Source organism: Podarcis melisellensis (genome assembly GCF_964234715.1).
Source record: "Podarcis melisellensis genome assembly, chromosome: 1".
Classification (NCBI taxonomy): Eukaryota; Metazoa; Chordata; class Lepidosauria; order Squamata; family Lacertidae; genus Podarcis; species Podarcis melisellensis.
In genome coordinates, this window is record NC_138528.1 from 130534032 (window position 1) to 130554232 (window position 20201).

Genomic DNA, 20201 nt, shown 5'->3' on the forward strand with positions numbered 1-20201 from the left:
CTCTTCGGGGGCAGATCTGTGGGTCTCAGATTTCAGTAGTACCCTGTGCAACGCCAAAATGTGGCCCAAGAGATTGACTGGACAGCATTGACTTTGCTATCAGGAGGATGGAAGCCAGCAGCAGCCAATTAGGATTTCTCTCAACACGGTGCAACAAAAATAAAAATAATAAAACCACACAAAACCACAATAAACTTAACGGCACAATAAACTTAAACCCAAATTCAAAACCAACACAATAAAACTTAGGTCTCTTAGATCGGTGCTTGAAATGTGCAGATTAGGTGGGATAAATTAACAATGTTCAAATAAAAATTGAAAGCAAATAATGAGAAGTGGCATTGATTGTAGGTAACTTCACAATTCATGGTTCCTATCACTTTGATCTTTTAGCCACAGGTCATGGGTCAAATCTGAGAGGGGAGTTTCCTGAGTCTATTTCAAGATGGAGGCTTGATATCACACACAGGTCCCTCAGGTCTGGTTCTTAGCTGCGCATGATGGCCCTGTGAGCCTCCTCCATTATGGGCATTAGTTGCTCTTCAGGCACTTGCTGTTGACATGAATGGATGCAGCTTGTGCTCTGGGGATTCTTCTTCATTTTGTCCCTCTCCCATCCATCCTCCTCCTATCTGGCCAGCCAGGCATGTATTTCCGTACCTGGGAACACCCAAAAGTAGTGCACAAGAGCAGATATTATGCAAAACTGGAAGTGGGTGTTCCGGCTAGCAAACTTTGCCCCAGAAGACGAACAGAAGCCGACCGGTGGAAGGGCACCGGCAGCGGGAGGCCTCATTGGGGAAAGTATACCTCAGTTTAAGAACGCTTTCGGTGTAAGAACGGGGCTTCCGGAATGAATTAAGTTTGTAAACGGAGGTACCACTGTATGTTGACAATAAAAGTCTAGTCCGCCATCTTTCCTCCCCGAAAGTCCCCTTATTGACTTTTCCATGGCAAGGGGAAATATGGTTGAAATGTAAGAAAAGTACAGACTAGTACAGGCTAGTATTTTAATAACACCATACATGAATACTATGACAAAAAACTTGTAAGCATGAGCAATGTTGGACCGATTCCACAACAGACTGCCATATGGAAGTCCCATTAATGCCTTTCCAGTACAATCCTTTAGAAGAGTAATATTTTAAGCTCCTGAATTCTATTCTGACTGTCTGTAGACAGGCTCTTGGGGAGCCTTTGGCTGAAGAACTAGTTATAAATGCCCACCACCTCAGGCAAAGGTATTCTCAGCCCTGTAGCTAGATATCCTTTTAACTAGAGACACTGGACATTGGAAGTTCTGCAGGCAAAGCATGTTTTTGGAGCTATTGTTCTTCTTCTGTTGTCCAAAATGTATCAGACTCATTTCTGAAACATACTGACCATTTGTTCTTTTTTATTTTTATGAAATACAGGATTTCACAAAAGTAGGAGAACAAGATTCCAGTCGCTGTGACACCAGGGAACAACTCCGGCAGAGGGGATGTGGGGATGACATAATTTTTCCAGAAAGCGTTGCCCAGCCAGGTCCACCACCAAGTCAGATAAAGCAAATCCAGCCTGAGAATGTGCACCTGCAGCTAAGACAAGGTACTACTCTGAGTAATTACTAGACAAATATAAAGTGGATGAATGGGATGATTATAGTGACAGGGCAAAGAACAGGTGTGACTTCCTTTGTACAGGTATATAAATAGTTCTCAAATTATTGGAAGGTGGGGAAGTACATTATGTCTGGTTTTAAGTGTTGGATTTGATTGTTTAAATTCTATAATGCCTCTTTGGGAGCCTTTGGCTGAAGAACTAGTTATAAAGTGCCTGAAACAAATAAGCAGAGGTAAGATGTATAGAGAAAGATATGTCACCCGTGTTGTTATACACATGTACCTTGTTCACTTCTTTTTCTGTTTTTTTCTTGTATTTGAATTCTTATTAAAGCTTGAAAGAACAAAAAACAGTCTGCAGAAATAAACATCAAATATCGAGTGTTTGCCACACCTTGTTCACTTCTAAGTATGGATGTTGTGAGAGATTATCTGAGCCTGACTTGGAAATGAGCCCTAGGTGGTTCCAAAGACCCAACTCAAAATGGGAAGTGTGTCTCCCAAACTCTGCCTCAGAATATGAGCGCTCAGAGGAAATCCCCTTCCCCACCTGCCAGCCCTCAATATCGCATTTCACCTTGGTGAATAGGCAGAACGCAGGAGGGATGGAAGGAGAGACAGCAGAGGGGACTCCCTCCCCCCAAAATCTGTCATCCCGAGTGACAGGGTGAGAGGGGTAGTTCTTTCAGGGGCTCTTTCAGTTACAAAAGCCACTGAAAGTACTATGTTTCCTGTAGAACATTGCACCCCATCCTGCTATACCTTGGAGAGTTTACCCAACACTACAGGCAACTCCCCATTTATGCAGGGGCTGTGTTCCAAGCCACCATGCATTTAAGTGCAATCACACCATGCATTTAATTGCAATCAGCGCCATTGGAAAAGCCTGCAGACACCCTCACAACCTCTGGAAACTCTTGAAAGAACAGTAAAAAACAACAACCAACAGTACTTACCAGACGCCAAACTCCACCACAATCACTCGCACCAAACCTCCTTGCTCAAACTCCCAACTCTCCACAGGCCTCAACGGTCAGTGCAAGGGGTCCTGGAATTGCACTTGCAGAGGCTCATGGGACTAATAGGCACTGTTTTCACACCATCTTTTGCCCTTTCTGGGCTCTTTGGGGGCTGTTTCTGTCATTTTTAAGTCACTTCTGGGTTCAGTGTGATGCACACAGTTGCATGCCAATTGGACATGCACCAGTTGGTTGTTGCCTGTACTTCTAAGTATGAGAGGAGCTTTGTAATCTTGGCACAACAAGAACTTCTGCGTCTTGCTCTCAAAAGTTAGTTCCAGGACAAACTGAAATGTTTTACAATTTTCTAGGTGGGGTAGGAGCTTGTGGTTCTTCTGATGTTGCTGAACCACTTGGTTAGGGTGGCTGTGCTGCTGGGAATTGAAGTCCAACAGACTTTGGAGGGCCACAGGATAATACCTAGTACTTAATTATTTGCATTGAGAGTAGTACTGGTGCAGGTTGAAATACCCTGGCATTTTGATATGCTTCCTGCAACCTGTAGCTTTGATATTTTCTTCCATAACAGTCAGGATGTAGTAAAACTCTTTTTTTTGTATAATCATTTTTGTTAATTTTCAATTATCATAATCCAATAAAAGCTGCATTATGACAATACCAAATTACAATACAATCAGAAGACCAATTATTCAAATATCAAATTAAACAATTTTTAGTGCCTTTCCATGTGTTGAGTTGCAGGGTACATAGTTCTTATTTCTTCCTGCTTCCTTGATCTTGATTAATCCAATTACAACAATTCTGATCTTAATCCTTAATTTAACAGTCAATGATTTCTTGACTTTCATTCATAAGTACTTATTTAATAAATTTTACTTCTGCAAGAGGAGTTTGCATTCCGTGAATTTCCTGTGTGAGATGTTTATTTTCCTTTCATTTCTTCATTCTTCCTGTTGTAATCCATCATATACTGCATCTCTCGATCTCACTGCTCTGCTCTCAAGGGCTAATTTTCACTGCCATTTTTGTTTGTCGAAGTCTAAAAAAAAAAAAAAGACTGGTGTCCCACCATAGACCTTGGCCGGTCTCCAACTATTCTTTCCCATCCATCGCTCAGCTGTTAACGATATGGCGTCCCACCAGAGCTGTGGTAGATCTTCAAAAGGCATCTTAATTGCAGTTCAGTGAAGCTTTACATCATAACAATATTCTCACAGTGTCCTATTTTTGTAATAATCCATAAATATTATCTTGTTCTCATTGATCTCCTGCTGCCTTTTTTCAATATATTAGCATTCGGGGGGAGGTTTGCCGAATCATCAAAGCAGCAAACATAATATATTAAGAAAGGGTAACGGTTCCCCAACACACCTCAGTTCACTACGAAGAATATCTTCTTCTCTCCAAACCAAAACGTTGCTGCTCAGTGGCTGATTCATTTAGGAGGTCATCTTGTCCCATTAGTCCAGCACATGTCTGTAAATTAGATCCAAATTTTTCTTTCAAAGATACAGAAGATCCTCCTCTCATAATTACTGCACCGGAGGGTTTCCGATATGCAAAATGCTTTGCACTCAGCGCCTCCCGCCTTCCATTTCAGGATGGGAGCCAGGTATCAGATGATCTGTGAGTGAAGCTCACCCCCCCCCCGACCAGAGGGGGAGGGGCTTGCAAGGACAATTACCCTCAACTTAGTCTTTGTTTATGTTCCGCGAACGGGTTCTGCTAATGTGGGATCTGCCTTCATCATGGTGGAGAGCACCGGAAGTGGATGTAGTAAATCTCAAATGCCTTTTGTAGAGTTAGATACTTGCCTCCTCCACCACCTGCAGAGCAATTTTGACAGATGGGTAGAGTTGCCCACCTGTCAATCATCTGGCAGCATAAATATATCAGGTGACTTTTTTTGCATAGCACTGGGTACAAACACCCCCATCCCATTGATCACCTTATCAGGGCATGTGTTCACAGTGCTATGCAAGTCGTGATGATCTTCAGGGCTTGCATTGCGCTGTGCACAGAAGCCACAACTGTCAGCTGAGTGTTGGTGCCTGTTAGGTGCTTCCCACAGTGTATGAACCCCCTCCCACATTTGATCCCAGCTTTACTTGCCCCACAGGGGCAGGAATGGAACAAGCTTACATGCAACCACTGACATGCACAATGACCCGGAATGCAACCTCCGTGCAAACGGGGAGTTGCCTATATCTATATGTATATGCAGGTGGGCATGGCTTGACCAAAACTGCCTTGGGAGCCTAATTAAGGCCCTCAGACCAGAGGCTCCCCGCGCCATAGAGGATGCTCTCAGACTTCGAGAGTGGCAGGATTAGGGCAAATGCTCATTCTTTCCCCTTTTGCTAACAGATCTACCTGCTGTTTTTAATGTGACATTCCGCCGTGGGGAAGACTACCCTATAGATCTTTACTATTTGATGGACCTCTCGTACTCTATGAATGATGATCTGGAAAATGTGAAAAAGCTAGGAGGAGACCTGTTGAATGCTCTCAAAAGTATTACCAAACATGCTCGAATAGGTGCGTACATTTCTGATTAATCCATTTTTCTCCTGGTACTAACAAAATTAGCATCTAGGATTGTTTTAATTCAAAAGAGTAGAACTACACGGAGCACAACTCTTCCATATCAAATACAGATTTACTGAGATTTAGTGAAATTATTTTTGCACTGAAGGCGCTGTCAATGAGGCTGGGTATGGAACTTCTACTGCTACTTCACACAGTGGATAGAAGATAATAGGCAAAATGAAACATGATTTAGGACTCAGCGGCTCCCTCGGCCAATAAAGTAAGGTGAGCACCGCAACCCCAGAGTCGGCCACAACTGGATCTAATGGTCAGGGGTCCTTTTACCTTTATATTAGCAAAGAAACAATTATTTGAATGCATTATAAACATGCAACACCAGAGAGCAGGAAAATTTTATACGTAATTTTCAATAGGTTTTTTTTTGTTATAACGATATGATTTCTGACTTATTTATAGCGTTTTCCCCCTGTGCGTAGATCTATCCTTAATTGCTTTGTTTTATTTATTTGCCTCATTTATCCAGATGTTTGTGTATAGGATTCTTCTATTTTATTAACTGTTCCTTCTAGTTTTCTGATATTTTGTCTATTCCATAATCCAAAGTGTCCAAATCATTTTTAATTTCATTAATCTCTAATTCAAGCGATATTGTTTGTTCTACCATCATCTGCTAGGTATCTAAAGATGCCTTTCTTTCCTCTGCTGCCCTTTTCCTGGTACCCAACATGCTGTGTTGGGACTGTTTTAATCCCACCCCCTCTGTTTTCTACTTTGCTTTTTAAGAAGGTTAGCACATCTGTCTCTTTAGGGGGGGTGGAGTAGAAATAATAAAATGTTTATTATAACTGCTCCTGTAGAAACGTCAGCAGCAGCACAACTCCTCTAGATACCTTGTTTTGACAGCAGTACCAGTAAGCTTAGCTCATTTAATAAGAAAAAGAAAAAAAAACATTCCCATGGAGGAAGTATCAACTGGCAAAGTAGATTTTATATTCTTATGCACATTTTTGTCATAATATAATAATACTAATTCTGCTTAATAATAAAATAATGCACTTAAACATAGCACAGAAACTCCTTTGTTCATTTAAACTTTTGTTATCTCAGAGCATAAATCAAGCCTTTTGCCTTCATTCTACACTCAGCGGCTTCCTCCTTTCTAAGTGGTAAAAAGTAGCTGACTCACCTAATAAAAGCTCTCAGTGGCAGACGAAGAAACTCACTTAAGTTGTAAATTATTTTATTCCGAAGATAATTCAGAAAGGGATGTGTTTCTGGATCTAGTTGTCCATAGAGGCTGCTGCGTCGTTTCTACAGGATGGGTTTTCCTCCGCTTCCAAGTCATATTCCACCCAGCCAGGGACCCCAGAAAGCCCTCTGGCAGCCCCCCCAGGTAGAATGGCTCTCAGGAAGCTTCAAGAGGAAATTAAAAGAAATTTGGAAACAATTGTTTGTTCTGATTCAGTGGCAAAAAGCAGTTTTCCCTGGGGGAAGCAGCAGGTCAAACTCAGACCCATGCTTTGAAAGCGTGGGGCAAGCGGGAAACTGCTCAGATCAGTGCTTTTTAGGCAAGAAACAAGTGGAACTATGGATGAGCCCTTTCTTGAAGGAAAGATACCAACAGTCGAGATCTGAACCATAGGAAAGAAAAATATGCCATTTATTCTCATTTGGGTGACAGGCAGCATGTATAGAAAAAGATCTAGCTCTTTCAGGGGGGTTGGAGATTTTAAGGTCAGAGAAGAATAGAATTAATATTTCTTCTGTTGCATTCAGTTGTCAAATGATACCCCTTTTGTAATCCCAGCTCTTTCCACTTGTATTCCTCCATTTAACTTTAACTTAATTTTAAACAATTGCAGGATATATTGACTGCCCTATTCCCCTCAGTGGTTTAGAGTTCTTCCCTCTATATATCTTGGGTGACAATAACCATTTTGGACCCTTCTTTTCAGCGGCACTTCCCTTGTGTTCCCTTAGGGTTTGGCGCCTTTGTGGACAAGACTGTGTTGCCCTTTGTTAACACCCACCCAGAGAAGCTGCAGAACCCTTGTCCAAGCAAGGAGAGCAAATGTCAGCCACCGTTTGCTTTCAGGCATGTGCTCAGCCTCACAGACAGGGTAGAGAAGTTTAAAGAAGAAGTCGGCAAGCAGGATATATCCGGGAATCTTGACGCACCAGAGGGAGGACTCGACGCCATGATGCAAGCCGCTGTCTGTGGGGTAAGAGTACCATATGGGAACAGGCACCATGACAAAGTGCTCTTGGGGAGTGAGGAAGTTGAATTTGGGGGGCCATGGATTCCTGTCCAAAGTGGAAGAGAGTTCCCCCCGATAATCATAATGTTGTCAAGATATGCTGTTGCTTTTAACGTTGTATTTAGGCTCAGTGCTGAAGTCCTAGAGAGATTCTAGGCAGGGTCTTTATTATTGTTGCTGTATTGTTACAAATTAAATTAAAATATTACAATAAATAAGATAAGATAAATATTAAAAATGAAATAGGGTAATAAAATAAACTCACGACAAATGAGATAAAACAACAGCACAAAAGCTAAAAACAATCTGCCTGGACAAACCTTCCTAAAAATAAAGATTGATTAGTCTCCAAAATACAAGAAACAATGGGTTAATTAATTATACAGTGGCCGTTTTGTGGCAGCCTTATTAAAATGTCCCATAAAATAATGACAGGAGAACAAACTGGTCATAAAGGTGCAAAATGTACGGGTGGATATTTAAACCTACTAAAGCCATTTTAGTGTATACATAGGTTATCCTGTCTTAGGACTGAGATCTGGACAGACATTGTGTCCCTTTCAGCTCTGATTTTATGTAGAATCATAGAATCTTAGAACTGCAGAGTTGGAAGGGGCCACGAGGGTCATCTTCTAGTCCAAGTCCCTGCAAAGCAGGAATCTTTCACCCAGTGTGGTTTGCTTTTTTAATCTCCTTGCTTTTTAAATCCAGGATAAGATTGGTTGGAAAAATGTAACACGCTTACTGGTGTATACGACAGATGACGGCTTCCATTTTGCTGGGGATGGTAAACTTGGAGCCATCTTAACCCCTTATGATGGAAAATGCCACCTGGAGGAAAATATGTATAAAAGGAGCAATGAATATGTAAGTACTCAGAGTAGGCAGCACACTTCATGAAGTACCTGCGCTTTACCTTTACCTTACTGGATTTACGATTTTAGACTGGAGCCGACTGGACAACCCATACAACTGCTATATTATGAAAAGTCCTCTTAATTTTCTAAGAACTCTTTTCTTAGGCAGAAAGACAAGGGGTCCATGTTTTTTGTTTCGTTTATTGTTTTAAAGGCTCAACAGATTTGTAAACCAAGCTGTTTGTTAACCTGGTGTGTGCGTGTTTGTGGCATTCAAGGCCAGACCTTGGGAAGCTGAGCCATCAATTGCCATGGGGATACCTTTGTTTCCTGTAGAGAGCCACCTTCCTTTGGTGCCAGGGAACAAATCCAAGAGCACAGTGGATGAGAAGGATGGGGCTGGGCTCCTCCAGCAGTTTCCCTGCCACCTTTGCTTCTGTTTTCATCAGTGCCCTCTCTCATAATCTCTGCTGCGCAGGAATGAGCAACATGTTGAGAGCGCTGCTCTGTTTCTCTGGGGGATGGAGCACCAGTGAGTTGGTGTGCGCGGCTTGTCTGCTGTGAGAACGGGAGGTCAGACCACAGTTGACTGACAGTCTCTCTGCTTTAACTACACCAGTGGCCCCGCCCTTAGGAACCAGGGAGGGAGGGGCCAGACTGAAGGGGCGGAGCCAGAGGGATTCTTTTCATGCCAGATCTAGCCTGCAAGATCCCACCAGGATCTTCACTAACTTGGAGAGAGCCCTAAATACTGTTTCCTTTGTTACACAGGACTATCCATCTGTTGGTCAGTTGGTTCAAAAACTTGAAGAAAACAATATCCAGCCCATTTTTGCTGTTACCAGTAAAATGGTTGATACATATCGGGTAAGTAAAACTACCAGCAGTAAAGAAGGTTAAGTAAACAATGTCTGTGGCGAAAATGATTATTAGATTATTATTATTAGAAATAATAATAACAATAACAACAACAATAATAATAATAATTAGAAACGAGGCTGCATTTTAAGTAGTATTTTAATCTTGTTTTTAAGTTGTATTTTAATCAATTGTTTTTATACCTGATGTTAGCCTCCCTGAGCCCGGTATTGGCTGGGGAAGGCGGGGTATAAATAAAATAAAATAAAATAAAATAAATGCCTAAGTCTATAATTTGAGCAATATACATGGAACAATTAGGACAACAGATATTTACTGCTTTGCTCTTGCATTAGAATCTGGTTGGCATTCTATTTAATAGAGTGAGACAATGCTTTCAATTCATTTGTTCTTTGTTGATAGAAACTCAGTGAGATGATTCCCAAATCTGCTGTGGGAGAGCTGCAGGAAGACTCAAATAATATCATCCAACTTATCCAGCGTGCCTATGATGTAAGTGTTACTGATATTGTCATTTTAATCCTTTGCAGTATATATTTCAGTTTGCCAGACTTTGCACTTTGTTGACATGAAGCATGTTTGTGTAACTTTCTCAAAATTATGCAGATTTGGTTCAGATTTCCAAATCAGTTTTCAGGGGATAGCTGCCCCCCACCCTGCTCCACCTTTTCCCCTTCCTTTCTCCATCTCCCCTTTATAAAGCTTCCCTGATTAAAGCACCCACCAAGCCTAAAAAAGAAATGAAACAAAAGAAAAAGCAGCCATAGTGGAAGCTGAGGGAGAAAATGGTCAACAATTAACATGCTTTCCTACTATTAAACCAGAAACAGGAGCAGTTGCAAATGCTTTCTTCCTTTCTTCGCTGTAAACCATATTTTTGTGTGTTGCCTGTTTATAAGGGCAGGGTCTTGATTAGCATGAACAAGTGATCAAATTCACTTTCTCAAAGCTTAACACTAGTTGACCTGCATCCCACTGTAATTTCCTTGGTTGAACCAATCCTAAACTTCCTTTCCCAGTAACACATTTCTCTTTTCCTTGCTTGAGCTTCTTAAAAGTACTAATCAGCTTTGCTGTGGCACATTGGAAGTGTCACACTGGCCAAATATTGTTATCTGCTCTTGGTTACATCTATCCAGTACACACCCAGTAGTAAAGGTTTTTAGCTTGTCAGCAGGCTATGTCCCCAACATAGTCCTTTTGTCCCTTGGGAAATTCTTCTCAAGCCTACATTGCAGGAAAACCCCTGCCTCTGCCTCTGCCTGCCTCTGCTTCAACATGTGGAATTTGCTGCCAAGGAGTGTGGTGGAGTCTCCTTATTTGGAGGTCTTTAAGCAGAGGCTTGACAACCATATGTCAGGAGTGCTCTGATGGTGTTTCCTGCTTGGCAGGGGGTTGGACTTGATGGCCCTTGTGGTCTCTTCCAACTCTATGATTCTATGATTCTATGTTCACTTAAGCATCACTGTGTTGACCTGACAGTTCTATTAATAAAGTGCATAACCGTTAGAGATATTGGCCCATGCTCCCTTCTTCTCTCAAGGCTCATCTTTTCCAACAGAAGAACTGAGACAGTGGGAATGGAAGTTACAATTAATTCTCATATTTTTCTCCCTCGCTGGAGACTTGGGCTCCTATTCTCACCTCTTCCTTATTCTCATTTCCTTGCAGAGTTTGTCTTCCAAAATTATTTTGGACCATGGCCCTTTGCCAAACTTCATCAAAATCACGTATGATTCCTTCTGCCCTAACCAAATACACACCAAGGATAAACAAAGAGGGGAATGTGACAACGTGAAGATAAATGATCAGGTAGGAGAAGACTTTTCTGTTTCTGTCTAAAGCTGTTCTGATTGCTGCTGCTCTGTATGTGGAGAGAAAAGAGCAGTGTGCATTTCTTCCAATACTGCTGCTTGTGAGAAGGGTCTTCACTTATTCTCCTTTCCCAAACCCCTTAAAAGTTGCAGCTGGGTTAAGCCTGTTACTTTAAGCAATATGTAGGCTTTATTTCATTATGTAGAGTTACATTGGCTCCCAGTACATTTCCAAGCACAATTCAAAGTGTTGATGCTGAGCTTTAAACCGCCTTGGCCCTGTATCCTTGAAGGAGCGTCTCCACCCCCATTGTTCAGCTCCAAGGGCTTTATGGCGGTTCCCTCACTATGTGAAGCAAAGTTATAGGGAACCAGGCAGAGGACCTTCTCGGTGGTGGCAACCCACCCTGTGGAACACCCTCCCATCAGATGTCAAGGAGATAAATAATTATATGACTTTTAGAAGACATCAGAAGGCAGCCCTGTATAGGGAAGCTTTTTAAAATGTCTGCTATTTTATTACGTTTTTATATATATATTGGAAGTTGCCCAGAGTGTCTGGGGCAACCCAGTCAGATGGGCAGGGTATAAACAATAAGTTGTTGTTGTTTCAACCATCACGATCATATCAATCACAGAAAAACAGGTTACACTACTTTAAGTAATATAAATGAATAGAAATCTCTGAAAACAACATACATAAATAAAATAAAAAATAAAAAGCAAACAGTATTTTAGGAGGAGGAGTGTCTGCAGAAGGCAGCAACCATACTTAATGGCCGTGTGTTTACACACCCACAAGAAAAGAGGGGGGTGAGTTTTCCCTTTCCTGTCCACATGGCAACTTTACACTCACTGGTTTGGGTGGAACAAAAGTGAAGCATACCGCGTAAATACATGGAAGGTCCATTGCGATTCTACTTGCAGAAGAACAGTGTCTTTTTTGGCACTAACATCCTTCTGACTGTTAGCATGCCCAGCCCTTTATTTATAAATGCACTCCTTTGTGCTTTCCTAGTGGTTTTTACATATAATGGAGAATATTTAATGGAGTTCTTTGTTTTCTTACAGATTACTTTCCAGGTGAAAGTTACAGCAACCAAATGCATTGACGTCCAAACGGTTACCATCCGGGCTCTCGGTTTCACAGACTCCCTTGATGTGCACATGCGCGGTCGATGCAACTGCGAATGTGATGAGGAAATATCAAGTAGCTCTGACTGCAGTGGACATGGGAAAGTAGATTGTGGAATCTGCAGGTAATCAAACAACTTCACCAATACCCTCCCTCCAAATCACAAGGGGATATGCCAGTCCTACTGGGAAAGGTTAACCATGATCACCATCTGAATGACTGCTTATGCATGTCCCACATCTGCACCTGCAGTTTTATCCAGTCTGGGAACAACATCTGTTGTCACAGAATGTGCAGACTGCTTCAGTAAAATTTTTCCTAGAACGAAAAGGAGAATTTGAGAATTTGGCATGAGGTGAGGACATTTGGGGAAATGACCTTGAGACTTTTTTCCTGCCAAATTCTCAAGCCACTCTGGGTAATGGACTAAGGTGAGGGCTGACAGAGCCCCCAGGTCTCCCCACCCTGGAAGAATGGCAGATGAAGGTTATGGACTATGTGGAACTGGCGGAAATGACTGGCAGAATCCGAGACCAGGGAGAAGAGTTGGTTTGAAGAAGATTGGAAGAAATTTAAAGACTACTTAGATAAATACTGCAAAATTAAGGAATCTTAGAATGATGTCGGAATGAAGTTAAGTGGGTTTGGCAGCAATGTTATAAAGGAGTATGTAAAAATGGATTGTTATTAGGTGAGAATGTAAAGTTATAACAGATTAAGGTAAAGGATTAAGATAAAAACAAGGAGGGAAAGGATTTGCTGAATTAACTAATTGAACTGGAATACAAAAAAGGGAGGTGTGAGGAGGTCAGGGAAACAAGCAAATGAAATATAAGATATGAAAAGATTGATTTGTTTTTAACTGCTTTTTATTTTTCTGTACTTTGTATTTCTTTGTATTTTTGTATTTTTTCTTTTTTTCCCTTTCCTATTTTGTAATTTTTTTTGTAACCTTTTTTGAAACTTTAATAAATATCTTAAAAAAAAAAAAAGACAGAGCCCCCAGGTCTCCACATTTGGCCTGTCAGACCATTGTTCAGGTCTAGTCTGTGCCTGGATGGGTGACCACCTGGGAATATGCTGCTGTGGGTTCTGTAATGTGAAAATGTAGGTTATAATTACAATAAAACAATAAATCTGTGCGAGTTCAGGCAAATCAACCCTCCAACACAAACAAGTATTGCTTAGTAAGCCTTTCCTATATTCTGAACATTTCTTCTCTCATGTCAGCTGTTTTCCTGGCTTTATTGGAAAGAACTGTGATTGTCAAACTGGTGGCAAATCCAGCAAGGAACTGGAGAAGAGTTGCCGCAAGGACAATGCTTCCGTCACCTGCTCCGGCTTGGGCGACTGTGTGTGCGGGCAGTGTGTTTGCCACACCGATGAAGCATCCAAAAAGAAGATCTATGGTTCTTTTTGCGAGTGTGACAACATGAACTGTGAGATTCACAATGGTCAACTTTGTGGCGGAGAAAGTGAGTAGCTGGCGACTGCGGGACATGGAAATATCCTTGACTCCTTTGCTTTACTTCTCCCAGCTTCCTGTTGCCAGAGTTCCAGCAAGCTACATTTTCTACCACAAGCTCTTAAAGGGCACACAGTAATTAGGGGTCTTAGTGGACCACAAGCTTAACATGAGTTAACAGTGTGATGCAGCAGCAAAAAAAGCTAATTCTGTTCTAGGCTGCATCAACTGAAGTCTAGTGTCCAGGTCAAGGGAAATCATAGTAGCACTCACTTCTGCGTTGGTCAGACCCTGCCTGGAGTCCTGTGTCCAGTTCTGGACACTACAATTTAAGGAGGGTGTTGGCAACCTGAAACATGTGCAGAAGATACTGTTGCCATATTTCAAAAGGTGAAAATCCGGACACAAAAGTTTTTGGGCAAAGTTGTTGAGCTGGGTCTGTTTAGCCTGGAAAAGAGGAGACTGAGAGGAGATACAATAGTAATTTTCAAACATCTTAAGGGCTGTCACACGGAAGATGGAGCAAGTTTGTTTTCTGCTGCTCCGGAGGGTAGGATCTGAACCAATAGATTCAAGCAAGAAAGGAGATTCTGACAAAAGATTAGGAAGAGCTTTCTGATGGTAAGAGCTATGGGACAGTGGAAGAAACTCTCTTGGAAGGTGGTAAACTCTCCTTCCTTAGAGCTTTTTAAGCAGAGTTTGAGTTGAGATACCTGCATTGCAGGAAATTGGATTAGATGATCCTTTGGGCTCCTCCAAGTCAACAGTTTTGTGATTCTGTTATTCTTAGGAAGAGTTGTTTGAATAGCACAATAATTTGGAAGCTAGCCAAGCTGCTATCAATCTGCCTTTGTTTCATATAATGGCTTACCATCATCCAGGTGTGAATATTAAATATTAGTTTTTCTTCTAAGACTTCTAAAACACTTGCATCATTTTACAATGGCAGCCTATTCTTTCATGAAAGGTAATTTCAGTGTTTTGCAGGTGATACCAAGATGGCCTTTTACTATGGAATGTGACTTTGCAGAATAGAATGCAATTAAATTGTAAAGGTAAAGGAACCCCTGACCATTAGGTCCAGTCATGGGGTTGTGGCGCTCATCTCGCTTTATTGGCTGAGGTGGCCGGCGTACAGCTTCTGGATCATGTGGCCAGCATGACTAAGCCACTTCTGGCAAACCAGAGCAGCTCATGGAAACGCCGTTTACCTTCCCGCCAGAGCGGTACCTATTTATCTACTTGCACTTTGACGTGCTTTCGTACTGCTAGGTTGGCAGGAGCTGGGACCAAGCAACGGGAGCTCACCCCGTCGCAGGGATTTGAACCACTGACCTTCTGATCAGCAAGTCCTAGGCTCTGTGGTTTAGCCCACAGTACCACCCGCATCCCTTAAATTAATTAAATTAAATTGTACTTACTGGCAAACTTGGGTTTTCCAACAGAATTGCAAATATGGGGAATGCGTTCTGTCCTGAACTCTCCACTTTCTCTTTCTAGTAAGAGGACGGTGTGATTGTGGGAAATGCAAATGCAATCCTGGCTTTGGCGGCAGTGCTTGCCAATGTGAAACTTCAACAGACGGTTGCTTGAACATCAATGAGACCGTCTGCAGTGGCCGTGGGGAATGTCTGTGCAACACATGCCAATGTAAACCAGGCTATCAGCTTCCACACTGTGAAGATTGCGAAGGCTGTCCATCGCCCTGTCCCAGACATGTGTAAGTGATATGAGAGGGACCACAGTGAAAATTACTGCGCTTTGCATGTCAGTATTTAAAAGTCTTGCCTTTAGAATAGGCAGTGTTTCTGCAGGTAACAGGGCTGGGTGGGGGAAAGTGATTCTGCACTGCCTGGTTTTTTTGCTTTTCTTGTACAGAAGTCTCCTTTAAAGTCTGGGCTTTTATAGCTCAGTTATTCTGTCTTCCTCTCTCCAATGTTAGTCCATCAAACACACCAATAAGGTGAAGGCAATTTAGGCAGAAATGAAACATTAATACAGTATGATAAAACATAGACATAAACCTACCTTAACAAAGCTAGATAAAGGGACGAAAAACTTCTATCATTTAGAGGACAGCCAGTACCTGGGCACATGGTGCTGGTCCTGCCTGGAGTTTGCCCAAGGTGGTGCTGGCAAGTTGGCATGGGATGAATGTCTAAAGAGCAAGTTGCTGTTCCTTTGTGTTCTCACTTGGGTTAGATTTCTATCTCCTGTTGGAAGCCTCTTGCCTCTAACCATTTCCGTGGCTCTGCTTCTTAACCACACGGGAATCCTTTAGAACTTGACAGTACCTTTCTTGGTCTGCAGCGGATGTTGTAGTAGAGCTTCAGGAGTCATGGTTTTGGATAACCCACAAACAATCTGGAGAAAAATTAACTGTGCTGGGTTTTCTTGGTAGTTGTTCACTTCCTTGTATATTGAATTAGATAGCCAAATTAGATAGGTCAAATTCATTCTGTGGAGTCCAGCAGAGTTCCCTTTTTAAAGTGTACATGAAATCGCTGTGGGAATTTCAGAGGTGCTCAGCTAACTCACAGCCTGGGCTTAGACAAGCCTCTTTTTTCTCTGCCTCCTTTGCATCTTCTTTGCATTTGTTTAGGGAAGCTTTTAATGTTTGATGTATTACTGTATTTTAATATTTGGTTGGAAGCCGCCCAGAGTGGCTGGGGAAGCCCAGCCAGATGGGCGGGGTATAAATATTTATTATTATTATTATTATTATTATTATTATTATTATTATTATTAATTATTTATTAATATTTTTATTAGCTTCTGCAATGTGAGGATGACAATACTGGCTTCCTTTATATCTCTGGCTGTAACTGCACTGAATATTAGATATATGTTATGTAGTATAGATCCATTGCATCTCTGTCTTGCTAAGCAACTCTTCTTGGAGACATGATTCTTGTTGGTTTTCCAGATCGTGTGTTGAGTGCCGTTACTTTCAGAGTGGTCCATTTCAGAAGAATTGCTCTCAAGCTTGTTCACACATTATTCTGAGAGATAATGTGATGTCCAGAAGTAAAGAATGCAAGGAGAAAGATTCTCAGAATTGCTGGATCTCCTTCTCTATGTTTCAGTTGGATGGAGAGGAGAGATACTCCGTTAAAGTGGAACCTTTAAAAGGTATGTGGGGGAAGGTGCCACCAGCTGCAACACGAGTTCCATGCTCTGGTCCCAGCACCTAGCACCAGGGCTCAGTGGCTTAATAACAATAAACAATAAATGTTGTGTACCCCACCCATCTGACTGGGTTGCCCAGCCTCTCTGGGTGGCTTCCAGCAGAATACACAAAACCATCACACATTAAAAGCTTCCCAAAACAGGGCTGCCTTCAGATGTCAATCAAAGGTCATATAATTTTCCTTGACATCTGAAGGGAGGGCATTCCACAGGGCAGACATCACTCTGTCTGGTTCCCTGTAATCTCACTTCTCGCAATGAAGGAACTGCCGGAAGGCCCTCACAAAGCCAAGAGATGCTCCTTCAGGTATTCAGGGCCAAAGCCATTTAGGTCTTTAAAGGTCAACACCAAAACTTTGAATTGATACATGAGAGAATCACCAGTTTCCCCCATATAGTCCCATTGTGAGGGGTGGGGTACTGGAACAGGAAGAGAGACTGTGGGTGTCAGAGGTCTGCATCCCCCAAGGCTTCAGAGGGAGGTGGCCCTCCAAATTGTGAGGTGTGGCAGATGGAGGGGCCCCTGGGAGTGGCTTTCTTTCCAGGCTATCTGAGTGCAGGTGGGGACCCAGCTCCAGGTAAGAGGAAAAGGGAGCAGAGTGGAGGCCACATAGCCAGGTGAGCAAGGCTCCTCCAGCGGGAAGTATATGTGGCCTTAAGAGAGTTCCTTGCAATTTATCTGGAGCAGTTTCAGTAGTATTTTGCATGGTGGAGAGATATGGATACTTGATGTGCAGCTGCCCCATTCATTGAATCGCCTTCCAACCTTTCCTGGATCTGTGGTATGCTCATTCCTGGCATCCAGCACATGCACCCCTTCCCTCCTCCTTCAGATGAGGCACCTTCTCCGTTGTTTTTTCTTTTCATAGATTGCCCACAACCCCCTAATGTCGCAGCCATTGTGGGGGGCACTGTGGCTGGCGTGGCTCTTATCGGCCTCCTCCTCCTCCTGATTTGGAAGCTGGTAACGGAGCTGATTGATCGCAAGGAATATCACCGATTTGAGAAAGAGAAGTCCAAGGCCAAGTGGAATGATGTAAGACACTCCCCTTTCAGCAGGAGGGGCTGGAAGAAGACTTGCTAAGGCATTGGCTCTTCCCCCCTTCTTCCGAGTTCTTGAGAAACGTCAGGGACATAACTTTTGTTTCAGTTCCAGTACCTCAGGCAGGCTACGTTTACACTGTGACCTAACTGCCTGAAATAAATAGTGTGTGTTCTGCAGTCGAGAACCTCTTGTAGATATCAGGAGGTCCATTCTGCACTATGTCAGAATTAGGCCTTTAGTGTTGTGACACCTGCCCTCTTTTGGGTGGCTACTGAAGACCTTCTCCTTTCAACAAGGCTTTTAAGCTGAGATCTTTCCCATAATGCATCTCCACTGGAATTGTTTTTAAGATGTTTTGTTGTTTGTTTGCTGTCCTGCGCTTATTGGGGGGGCAGGGTAGGGCACAATCATAATAATTGCTAGTATTATTATTACACAATTATTCTGTGGAGGGAGATGTGCCTTCAGAAAGATTCAGAGATGCACTAACCACTGATGGGGTCCTATTTATGTTAGAGTGGCATGGTCGGGTTGCTCCTCTGCATTTCAGCCACACAGGGAGGTATGGTTTGCTACTGTGCTATATAATGATCTTTTTTAGTCACATGGATTAAATTTAGATACGTTAGCTGGGTGTAGAATGGAGGAAGTGATGGGAGAGAGGACCAAGGACCAGCAAGTTCAGCCACACAACCTCCTCCCTGTCTTCCTAGACCAGCAGAAGAGGGTCAGTGTTTGATCTACAATGGAAGGTCTCCTTCTTGAGTAAACTGTCCCAATTTCCTCATCAATGGCTACTATTTTTAGTAGCCCTGTATATAGTCAGATCATTAAAGGAGACCAAGCTGTAGTGACATTTGTCCACTTAATCTACTTGCTTAATGTGGTAGCCTGGGATAGTAATAATACTGAATGAGTAAAACAGCAGCACCAGCTACAGACACTTGTGATGTTTTTATTGGCAGGCTGACAATCCTCTTTTCAAGAGTGCCACCACCACTGTTGTGAACCCCAGATTCAATGGCCAGTGAAGTTCAACTACAGCAACATGGGAAAGCACAAAGAAATTCTTCAGGAGGGAAGCAGAAGATATTGATTTTATTCTCCACTGTGCTTTATTCCTGTCAACCACTATCCACGTCACCTCATGTGTTTTCGATAACCCTTTGTGTGGCTTTTTTCCAAACATGCTTTGATGCTGATGATTTTCTTTTCATTAAAAGGTCTCCCTGTTAAGATTGCTTAATCACACACACCATGGAATGATCTCAACTTGCCTTTCCGCTTATCCTGCCCAAGGCACTCTGAGCAACTTCTCCAGTTATCAGCTGTTAAAGGTCAACCCTTGAAACCCAAATAGAAGGGAAAAAGGTGGGCTGGCCATTTAAGCATCTACATAGACAAAGTATTTGTTAATTCCACAGTGGTAGTAAGCCATGCATGCATGCGTTGTAGAAAGGCATAATCTGAAAGAAGTTTTCCCTCCTGTGTGACAGAAAAGGGCTCATGCCTCTTAAGACACAACTTTCCAGCTACAGTTTTTATATGTGCTTCTATAATGCACATACAAAATAATGATAATAATGATGAAATCTTCTACCTAATTAAGAAGATTAACCTGTTAAGTTAAACATTGTAGTGCTACATATTATGGAAGCACACGAAACAATAAGCATGCTCTACGCTATTGAATATTAGGTTGATGGGATCCCCTGTTGTTCACATTCAGTGCTTCTAGAATGTAAAACGTTGACCCCCCTGGCCCTTTTCTGCCTTACTAAATGGCATTAGCAGGCGGGGAGAACTGTCATCTTCTATTAGCTCTGGGTTTCTGGGCAGATAAATCTCACGACAGTCTGCTCAGTGTACAGTAATAAGGTAGGATGATGAATCCACACCTTCCTAATTCTGTACAAGACCATCAGCGCAAAAGAGACCTCAGTCAAATTGAAACATCTCAGAGAAACAGACGATATACAGTGGTACCTTGGGTTCAAAACTTAATTCGTTCTGGAGGTCCGTTCTTAACCTGAAACTGTTTTTAACCTGAAGCACCATTTTCGCTAATGGGGCCGCTGTGCCACCACTGCTTGATTTCTGTTCTCATCCTGAGCAAAGTTCTTAACCCGAGGTACTATTTCTGGGTTAGTGGAGTCTGTAACCTGAAGCGTATGTAACCTGAAGCGTATGTAACCTGAGGTACCACTGTACTCATGTGAAGAAATACAGCATTCCGAACCTAAAGCCTTCATTCTAGCCTTGTGTATTGAAGTAAATAAGCTCCCAGGTTGTCAGGTGCAAGAAAAATATTGTTTGAGAGCACATAACTGCAAGTGTATAAACCTCTTTTGTGTGTATATGATTTGCAAGTAATAAATCTCAAAACACCATTCCTGAAATGATGCGACGTGTTTTGGAGTGTCAT

At 42.3% G+C, this 20201-nt stretch overlaps 1 protein-coding gene across 2 annotated transcripts in view; it reads left to right on the forward strand.

Annotated features, from left to right (window-relative positions):
• Positions 1-20178, forward strand: part of ITGB2 (integrin subunit beta 2) — a 39477-nt gene extending 19299 nt beyond the window's left edge. For both annotated transcript variants that reach the window (XM_081918267.1, XM_081918268.1), the window contains exons 5-17: positions 1416-1590; positions 4952-5122; positions 7115-7356; positions 8104-8259; positions 9021-9116; positions 9531-9620; positions 10800-10940; positions 12014-12201; positions 13308-13552; positions 15043-15262; positions 16469-16674; positions 17601-17767; positions 18742-20178. In XM_081918267.1, the coding sequence (XP_081774393.1) occupies positions 1416-1590; positions 4952-5122; positions 7115-7356; positions 8104-8259; positions 9021-9116; positions 9531-9620; positions 10800-10940; positions 12014-12201; positions 13308-13552; positions 15043-15262; positions 16469-16674; positions 17601-17767; positions 18742-18807 (2163 nt within the window). In that variant the 3' untranslated portion in view covers positions 18808-20178. The remainder of the gene's footprint in view (positions 1-1415; positions 1591-4951; positions 5123-7114; positions 7357-8103; positions 8260-9020; positions 9117-9530; positions 9621-10799; positions 10941-12013; positions 12202-13307; positions 13553-15042; positions 15263-16468; positions 16675-17600; positions 17768-18741) is intronic.
• Positions 20179-20201: the final 23 nt, after the last annotated feature.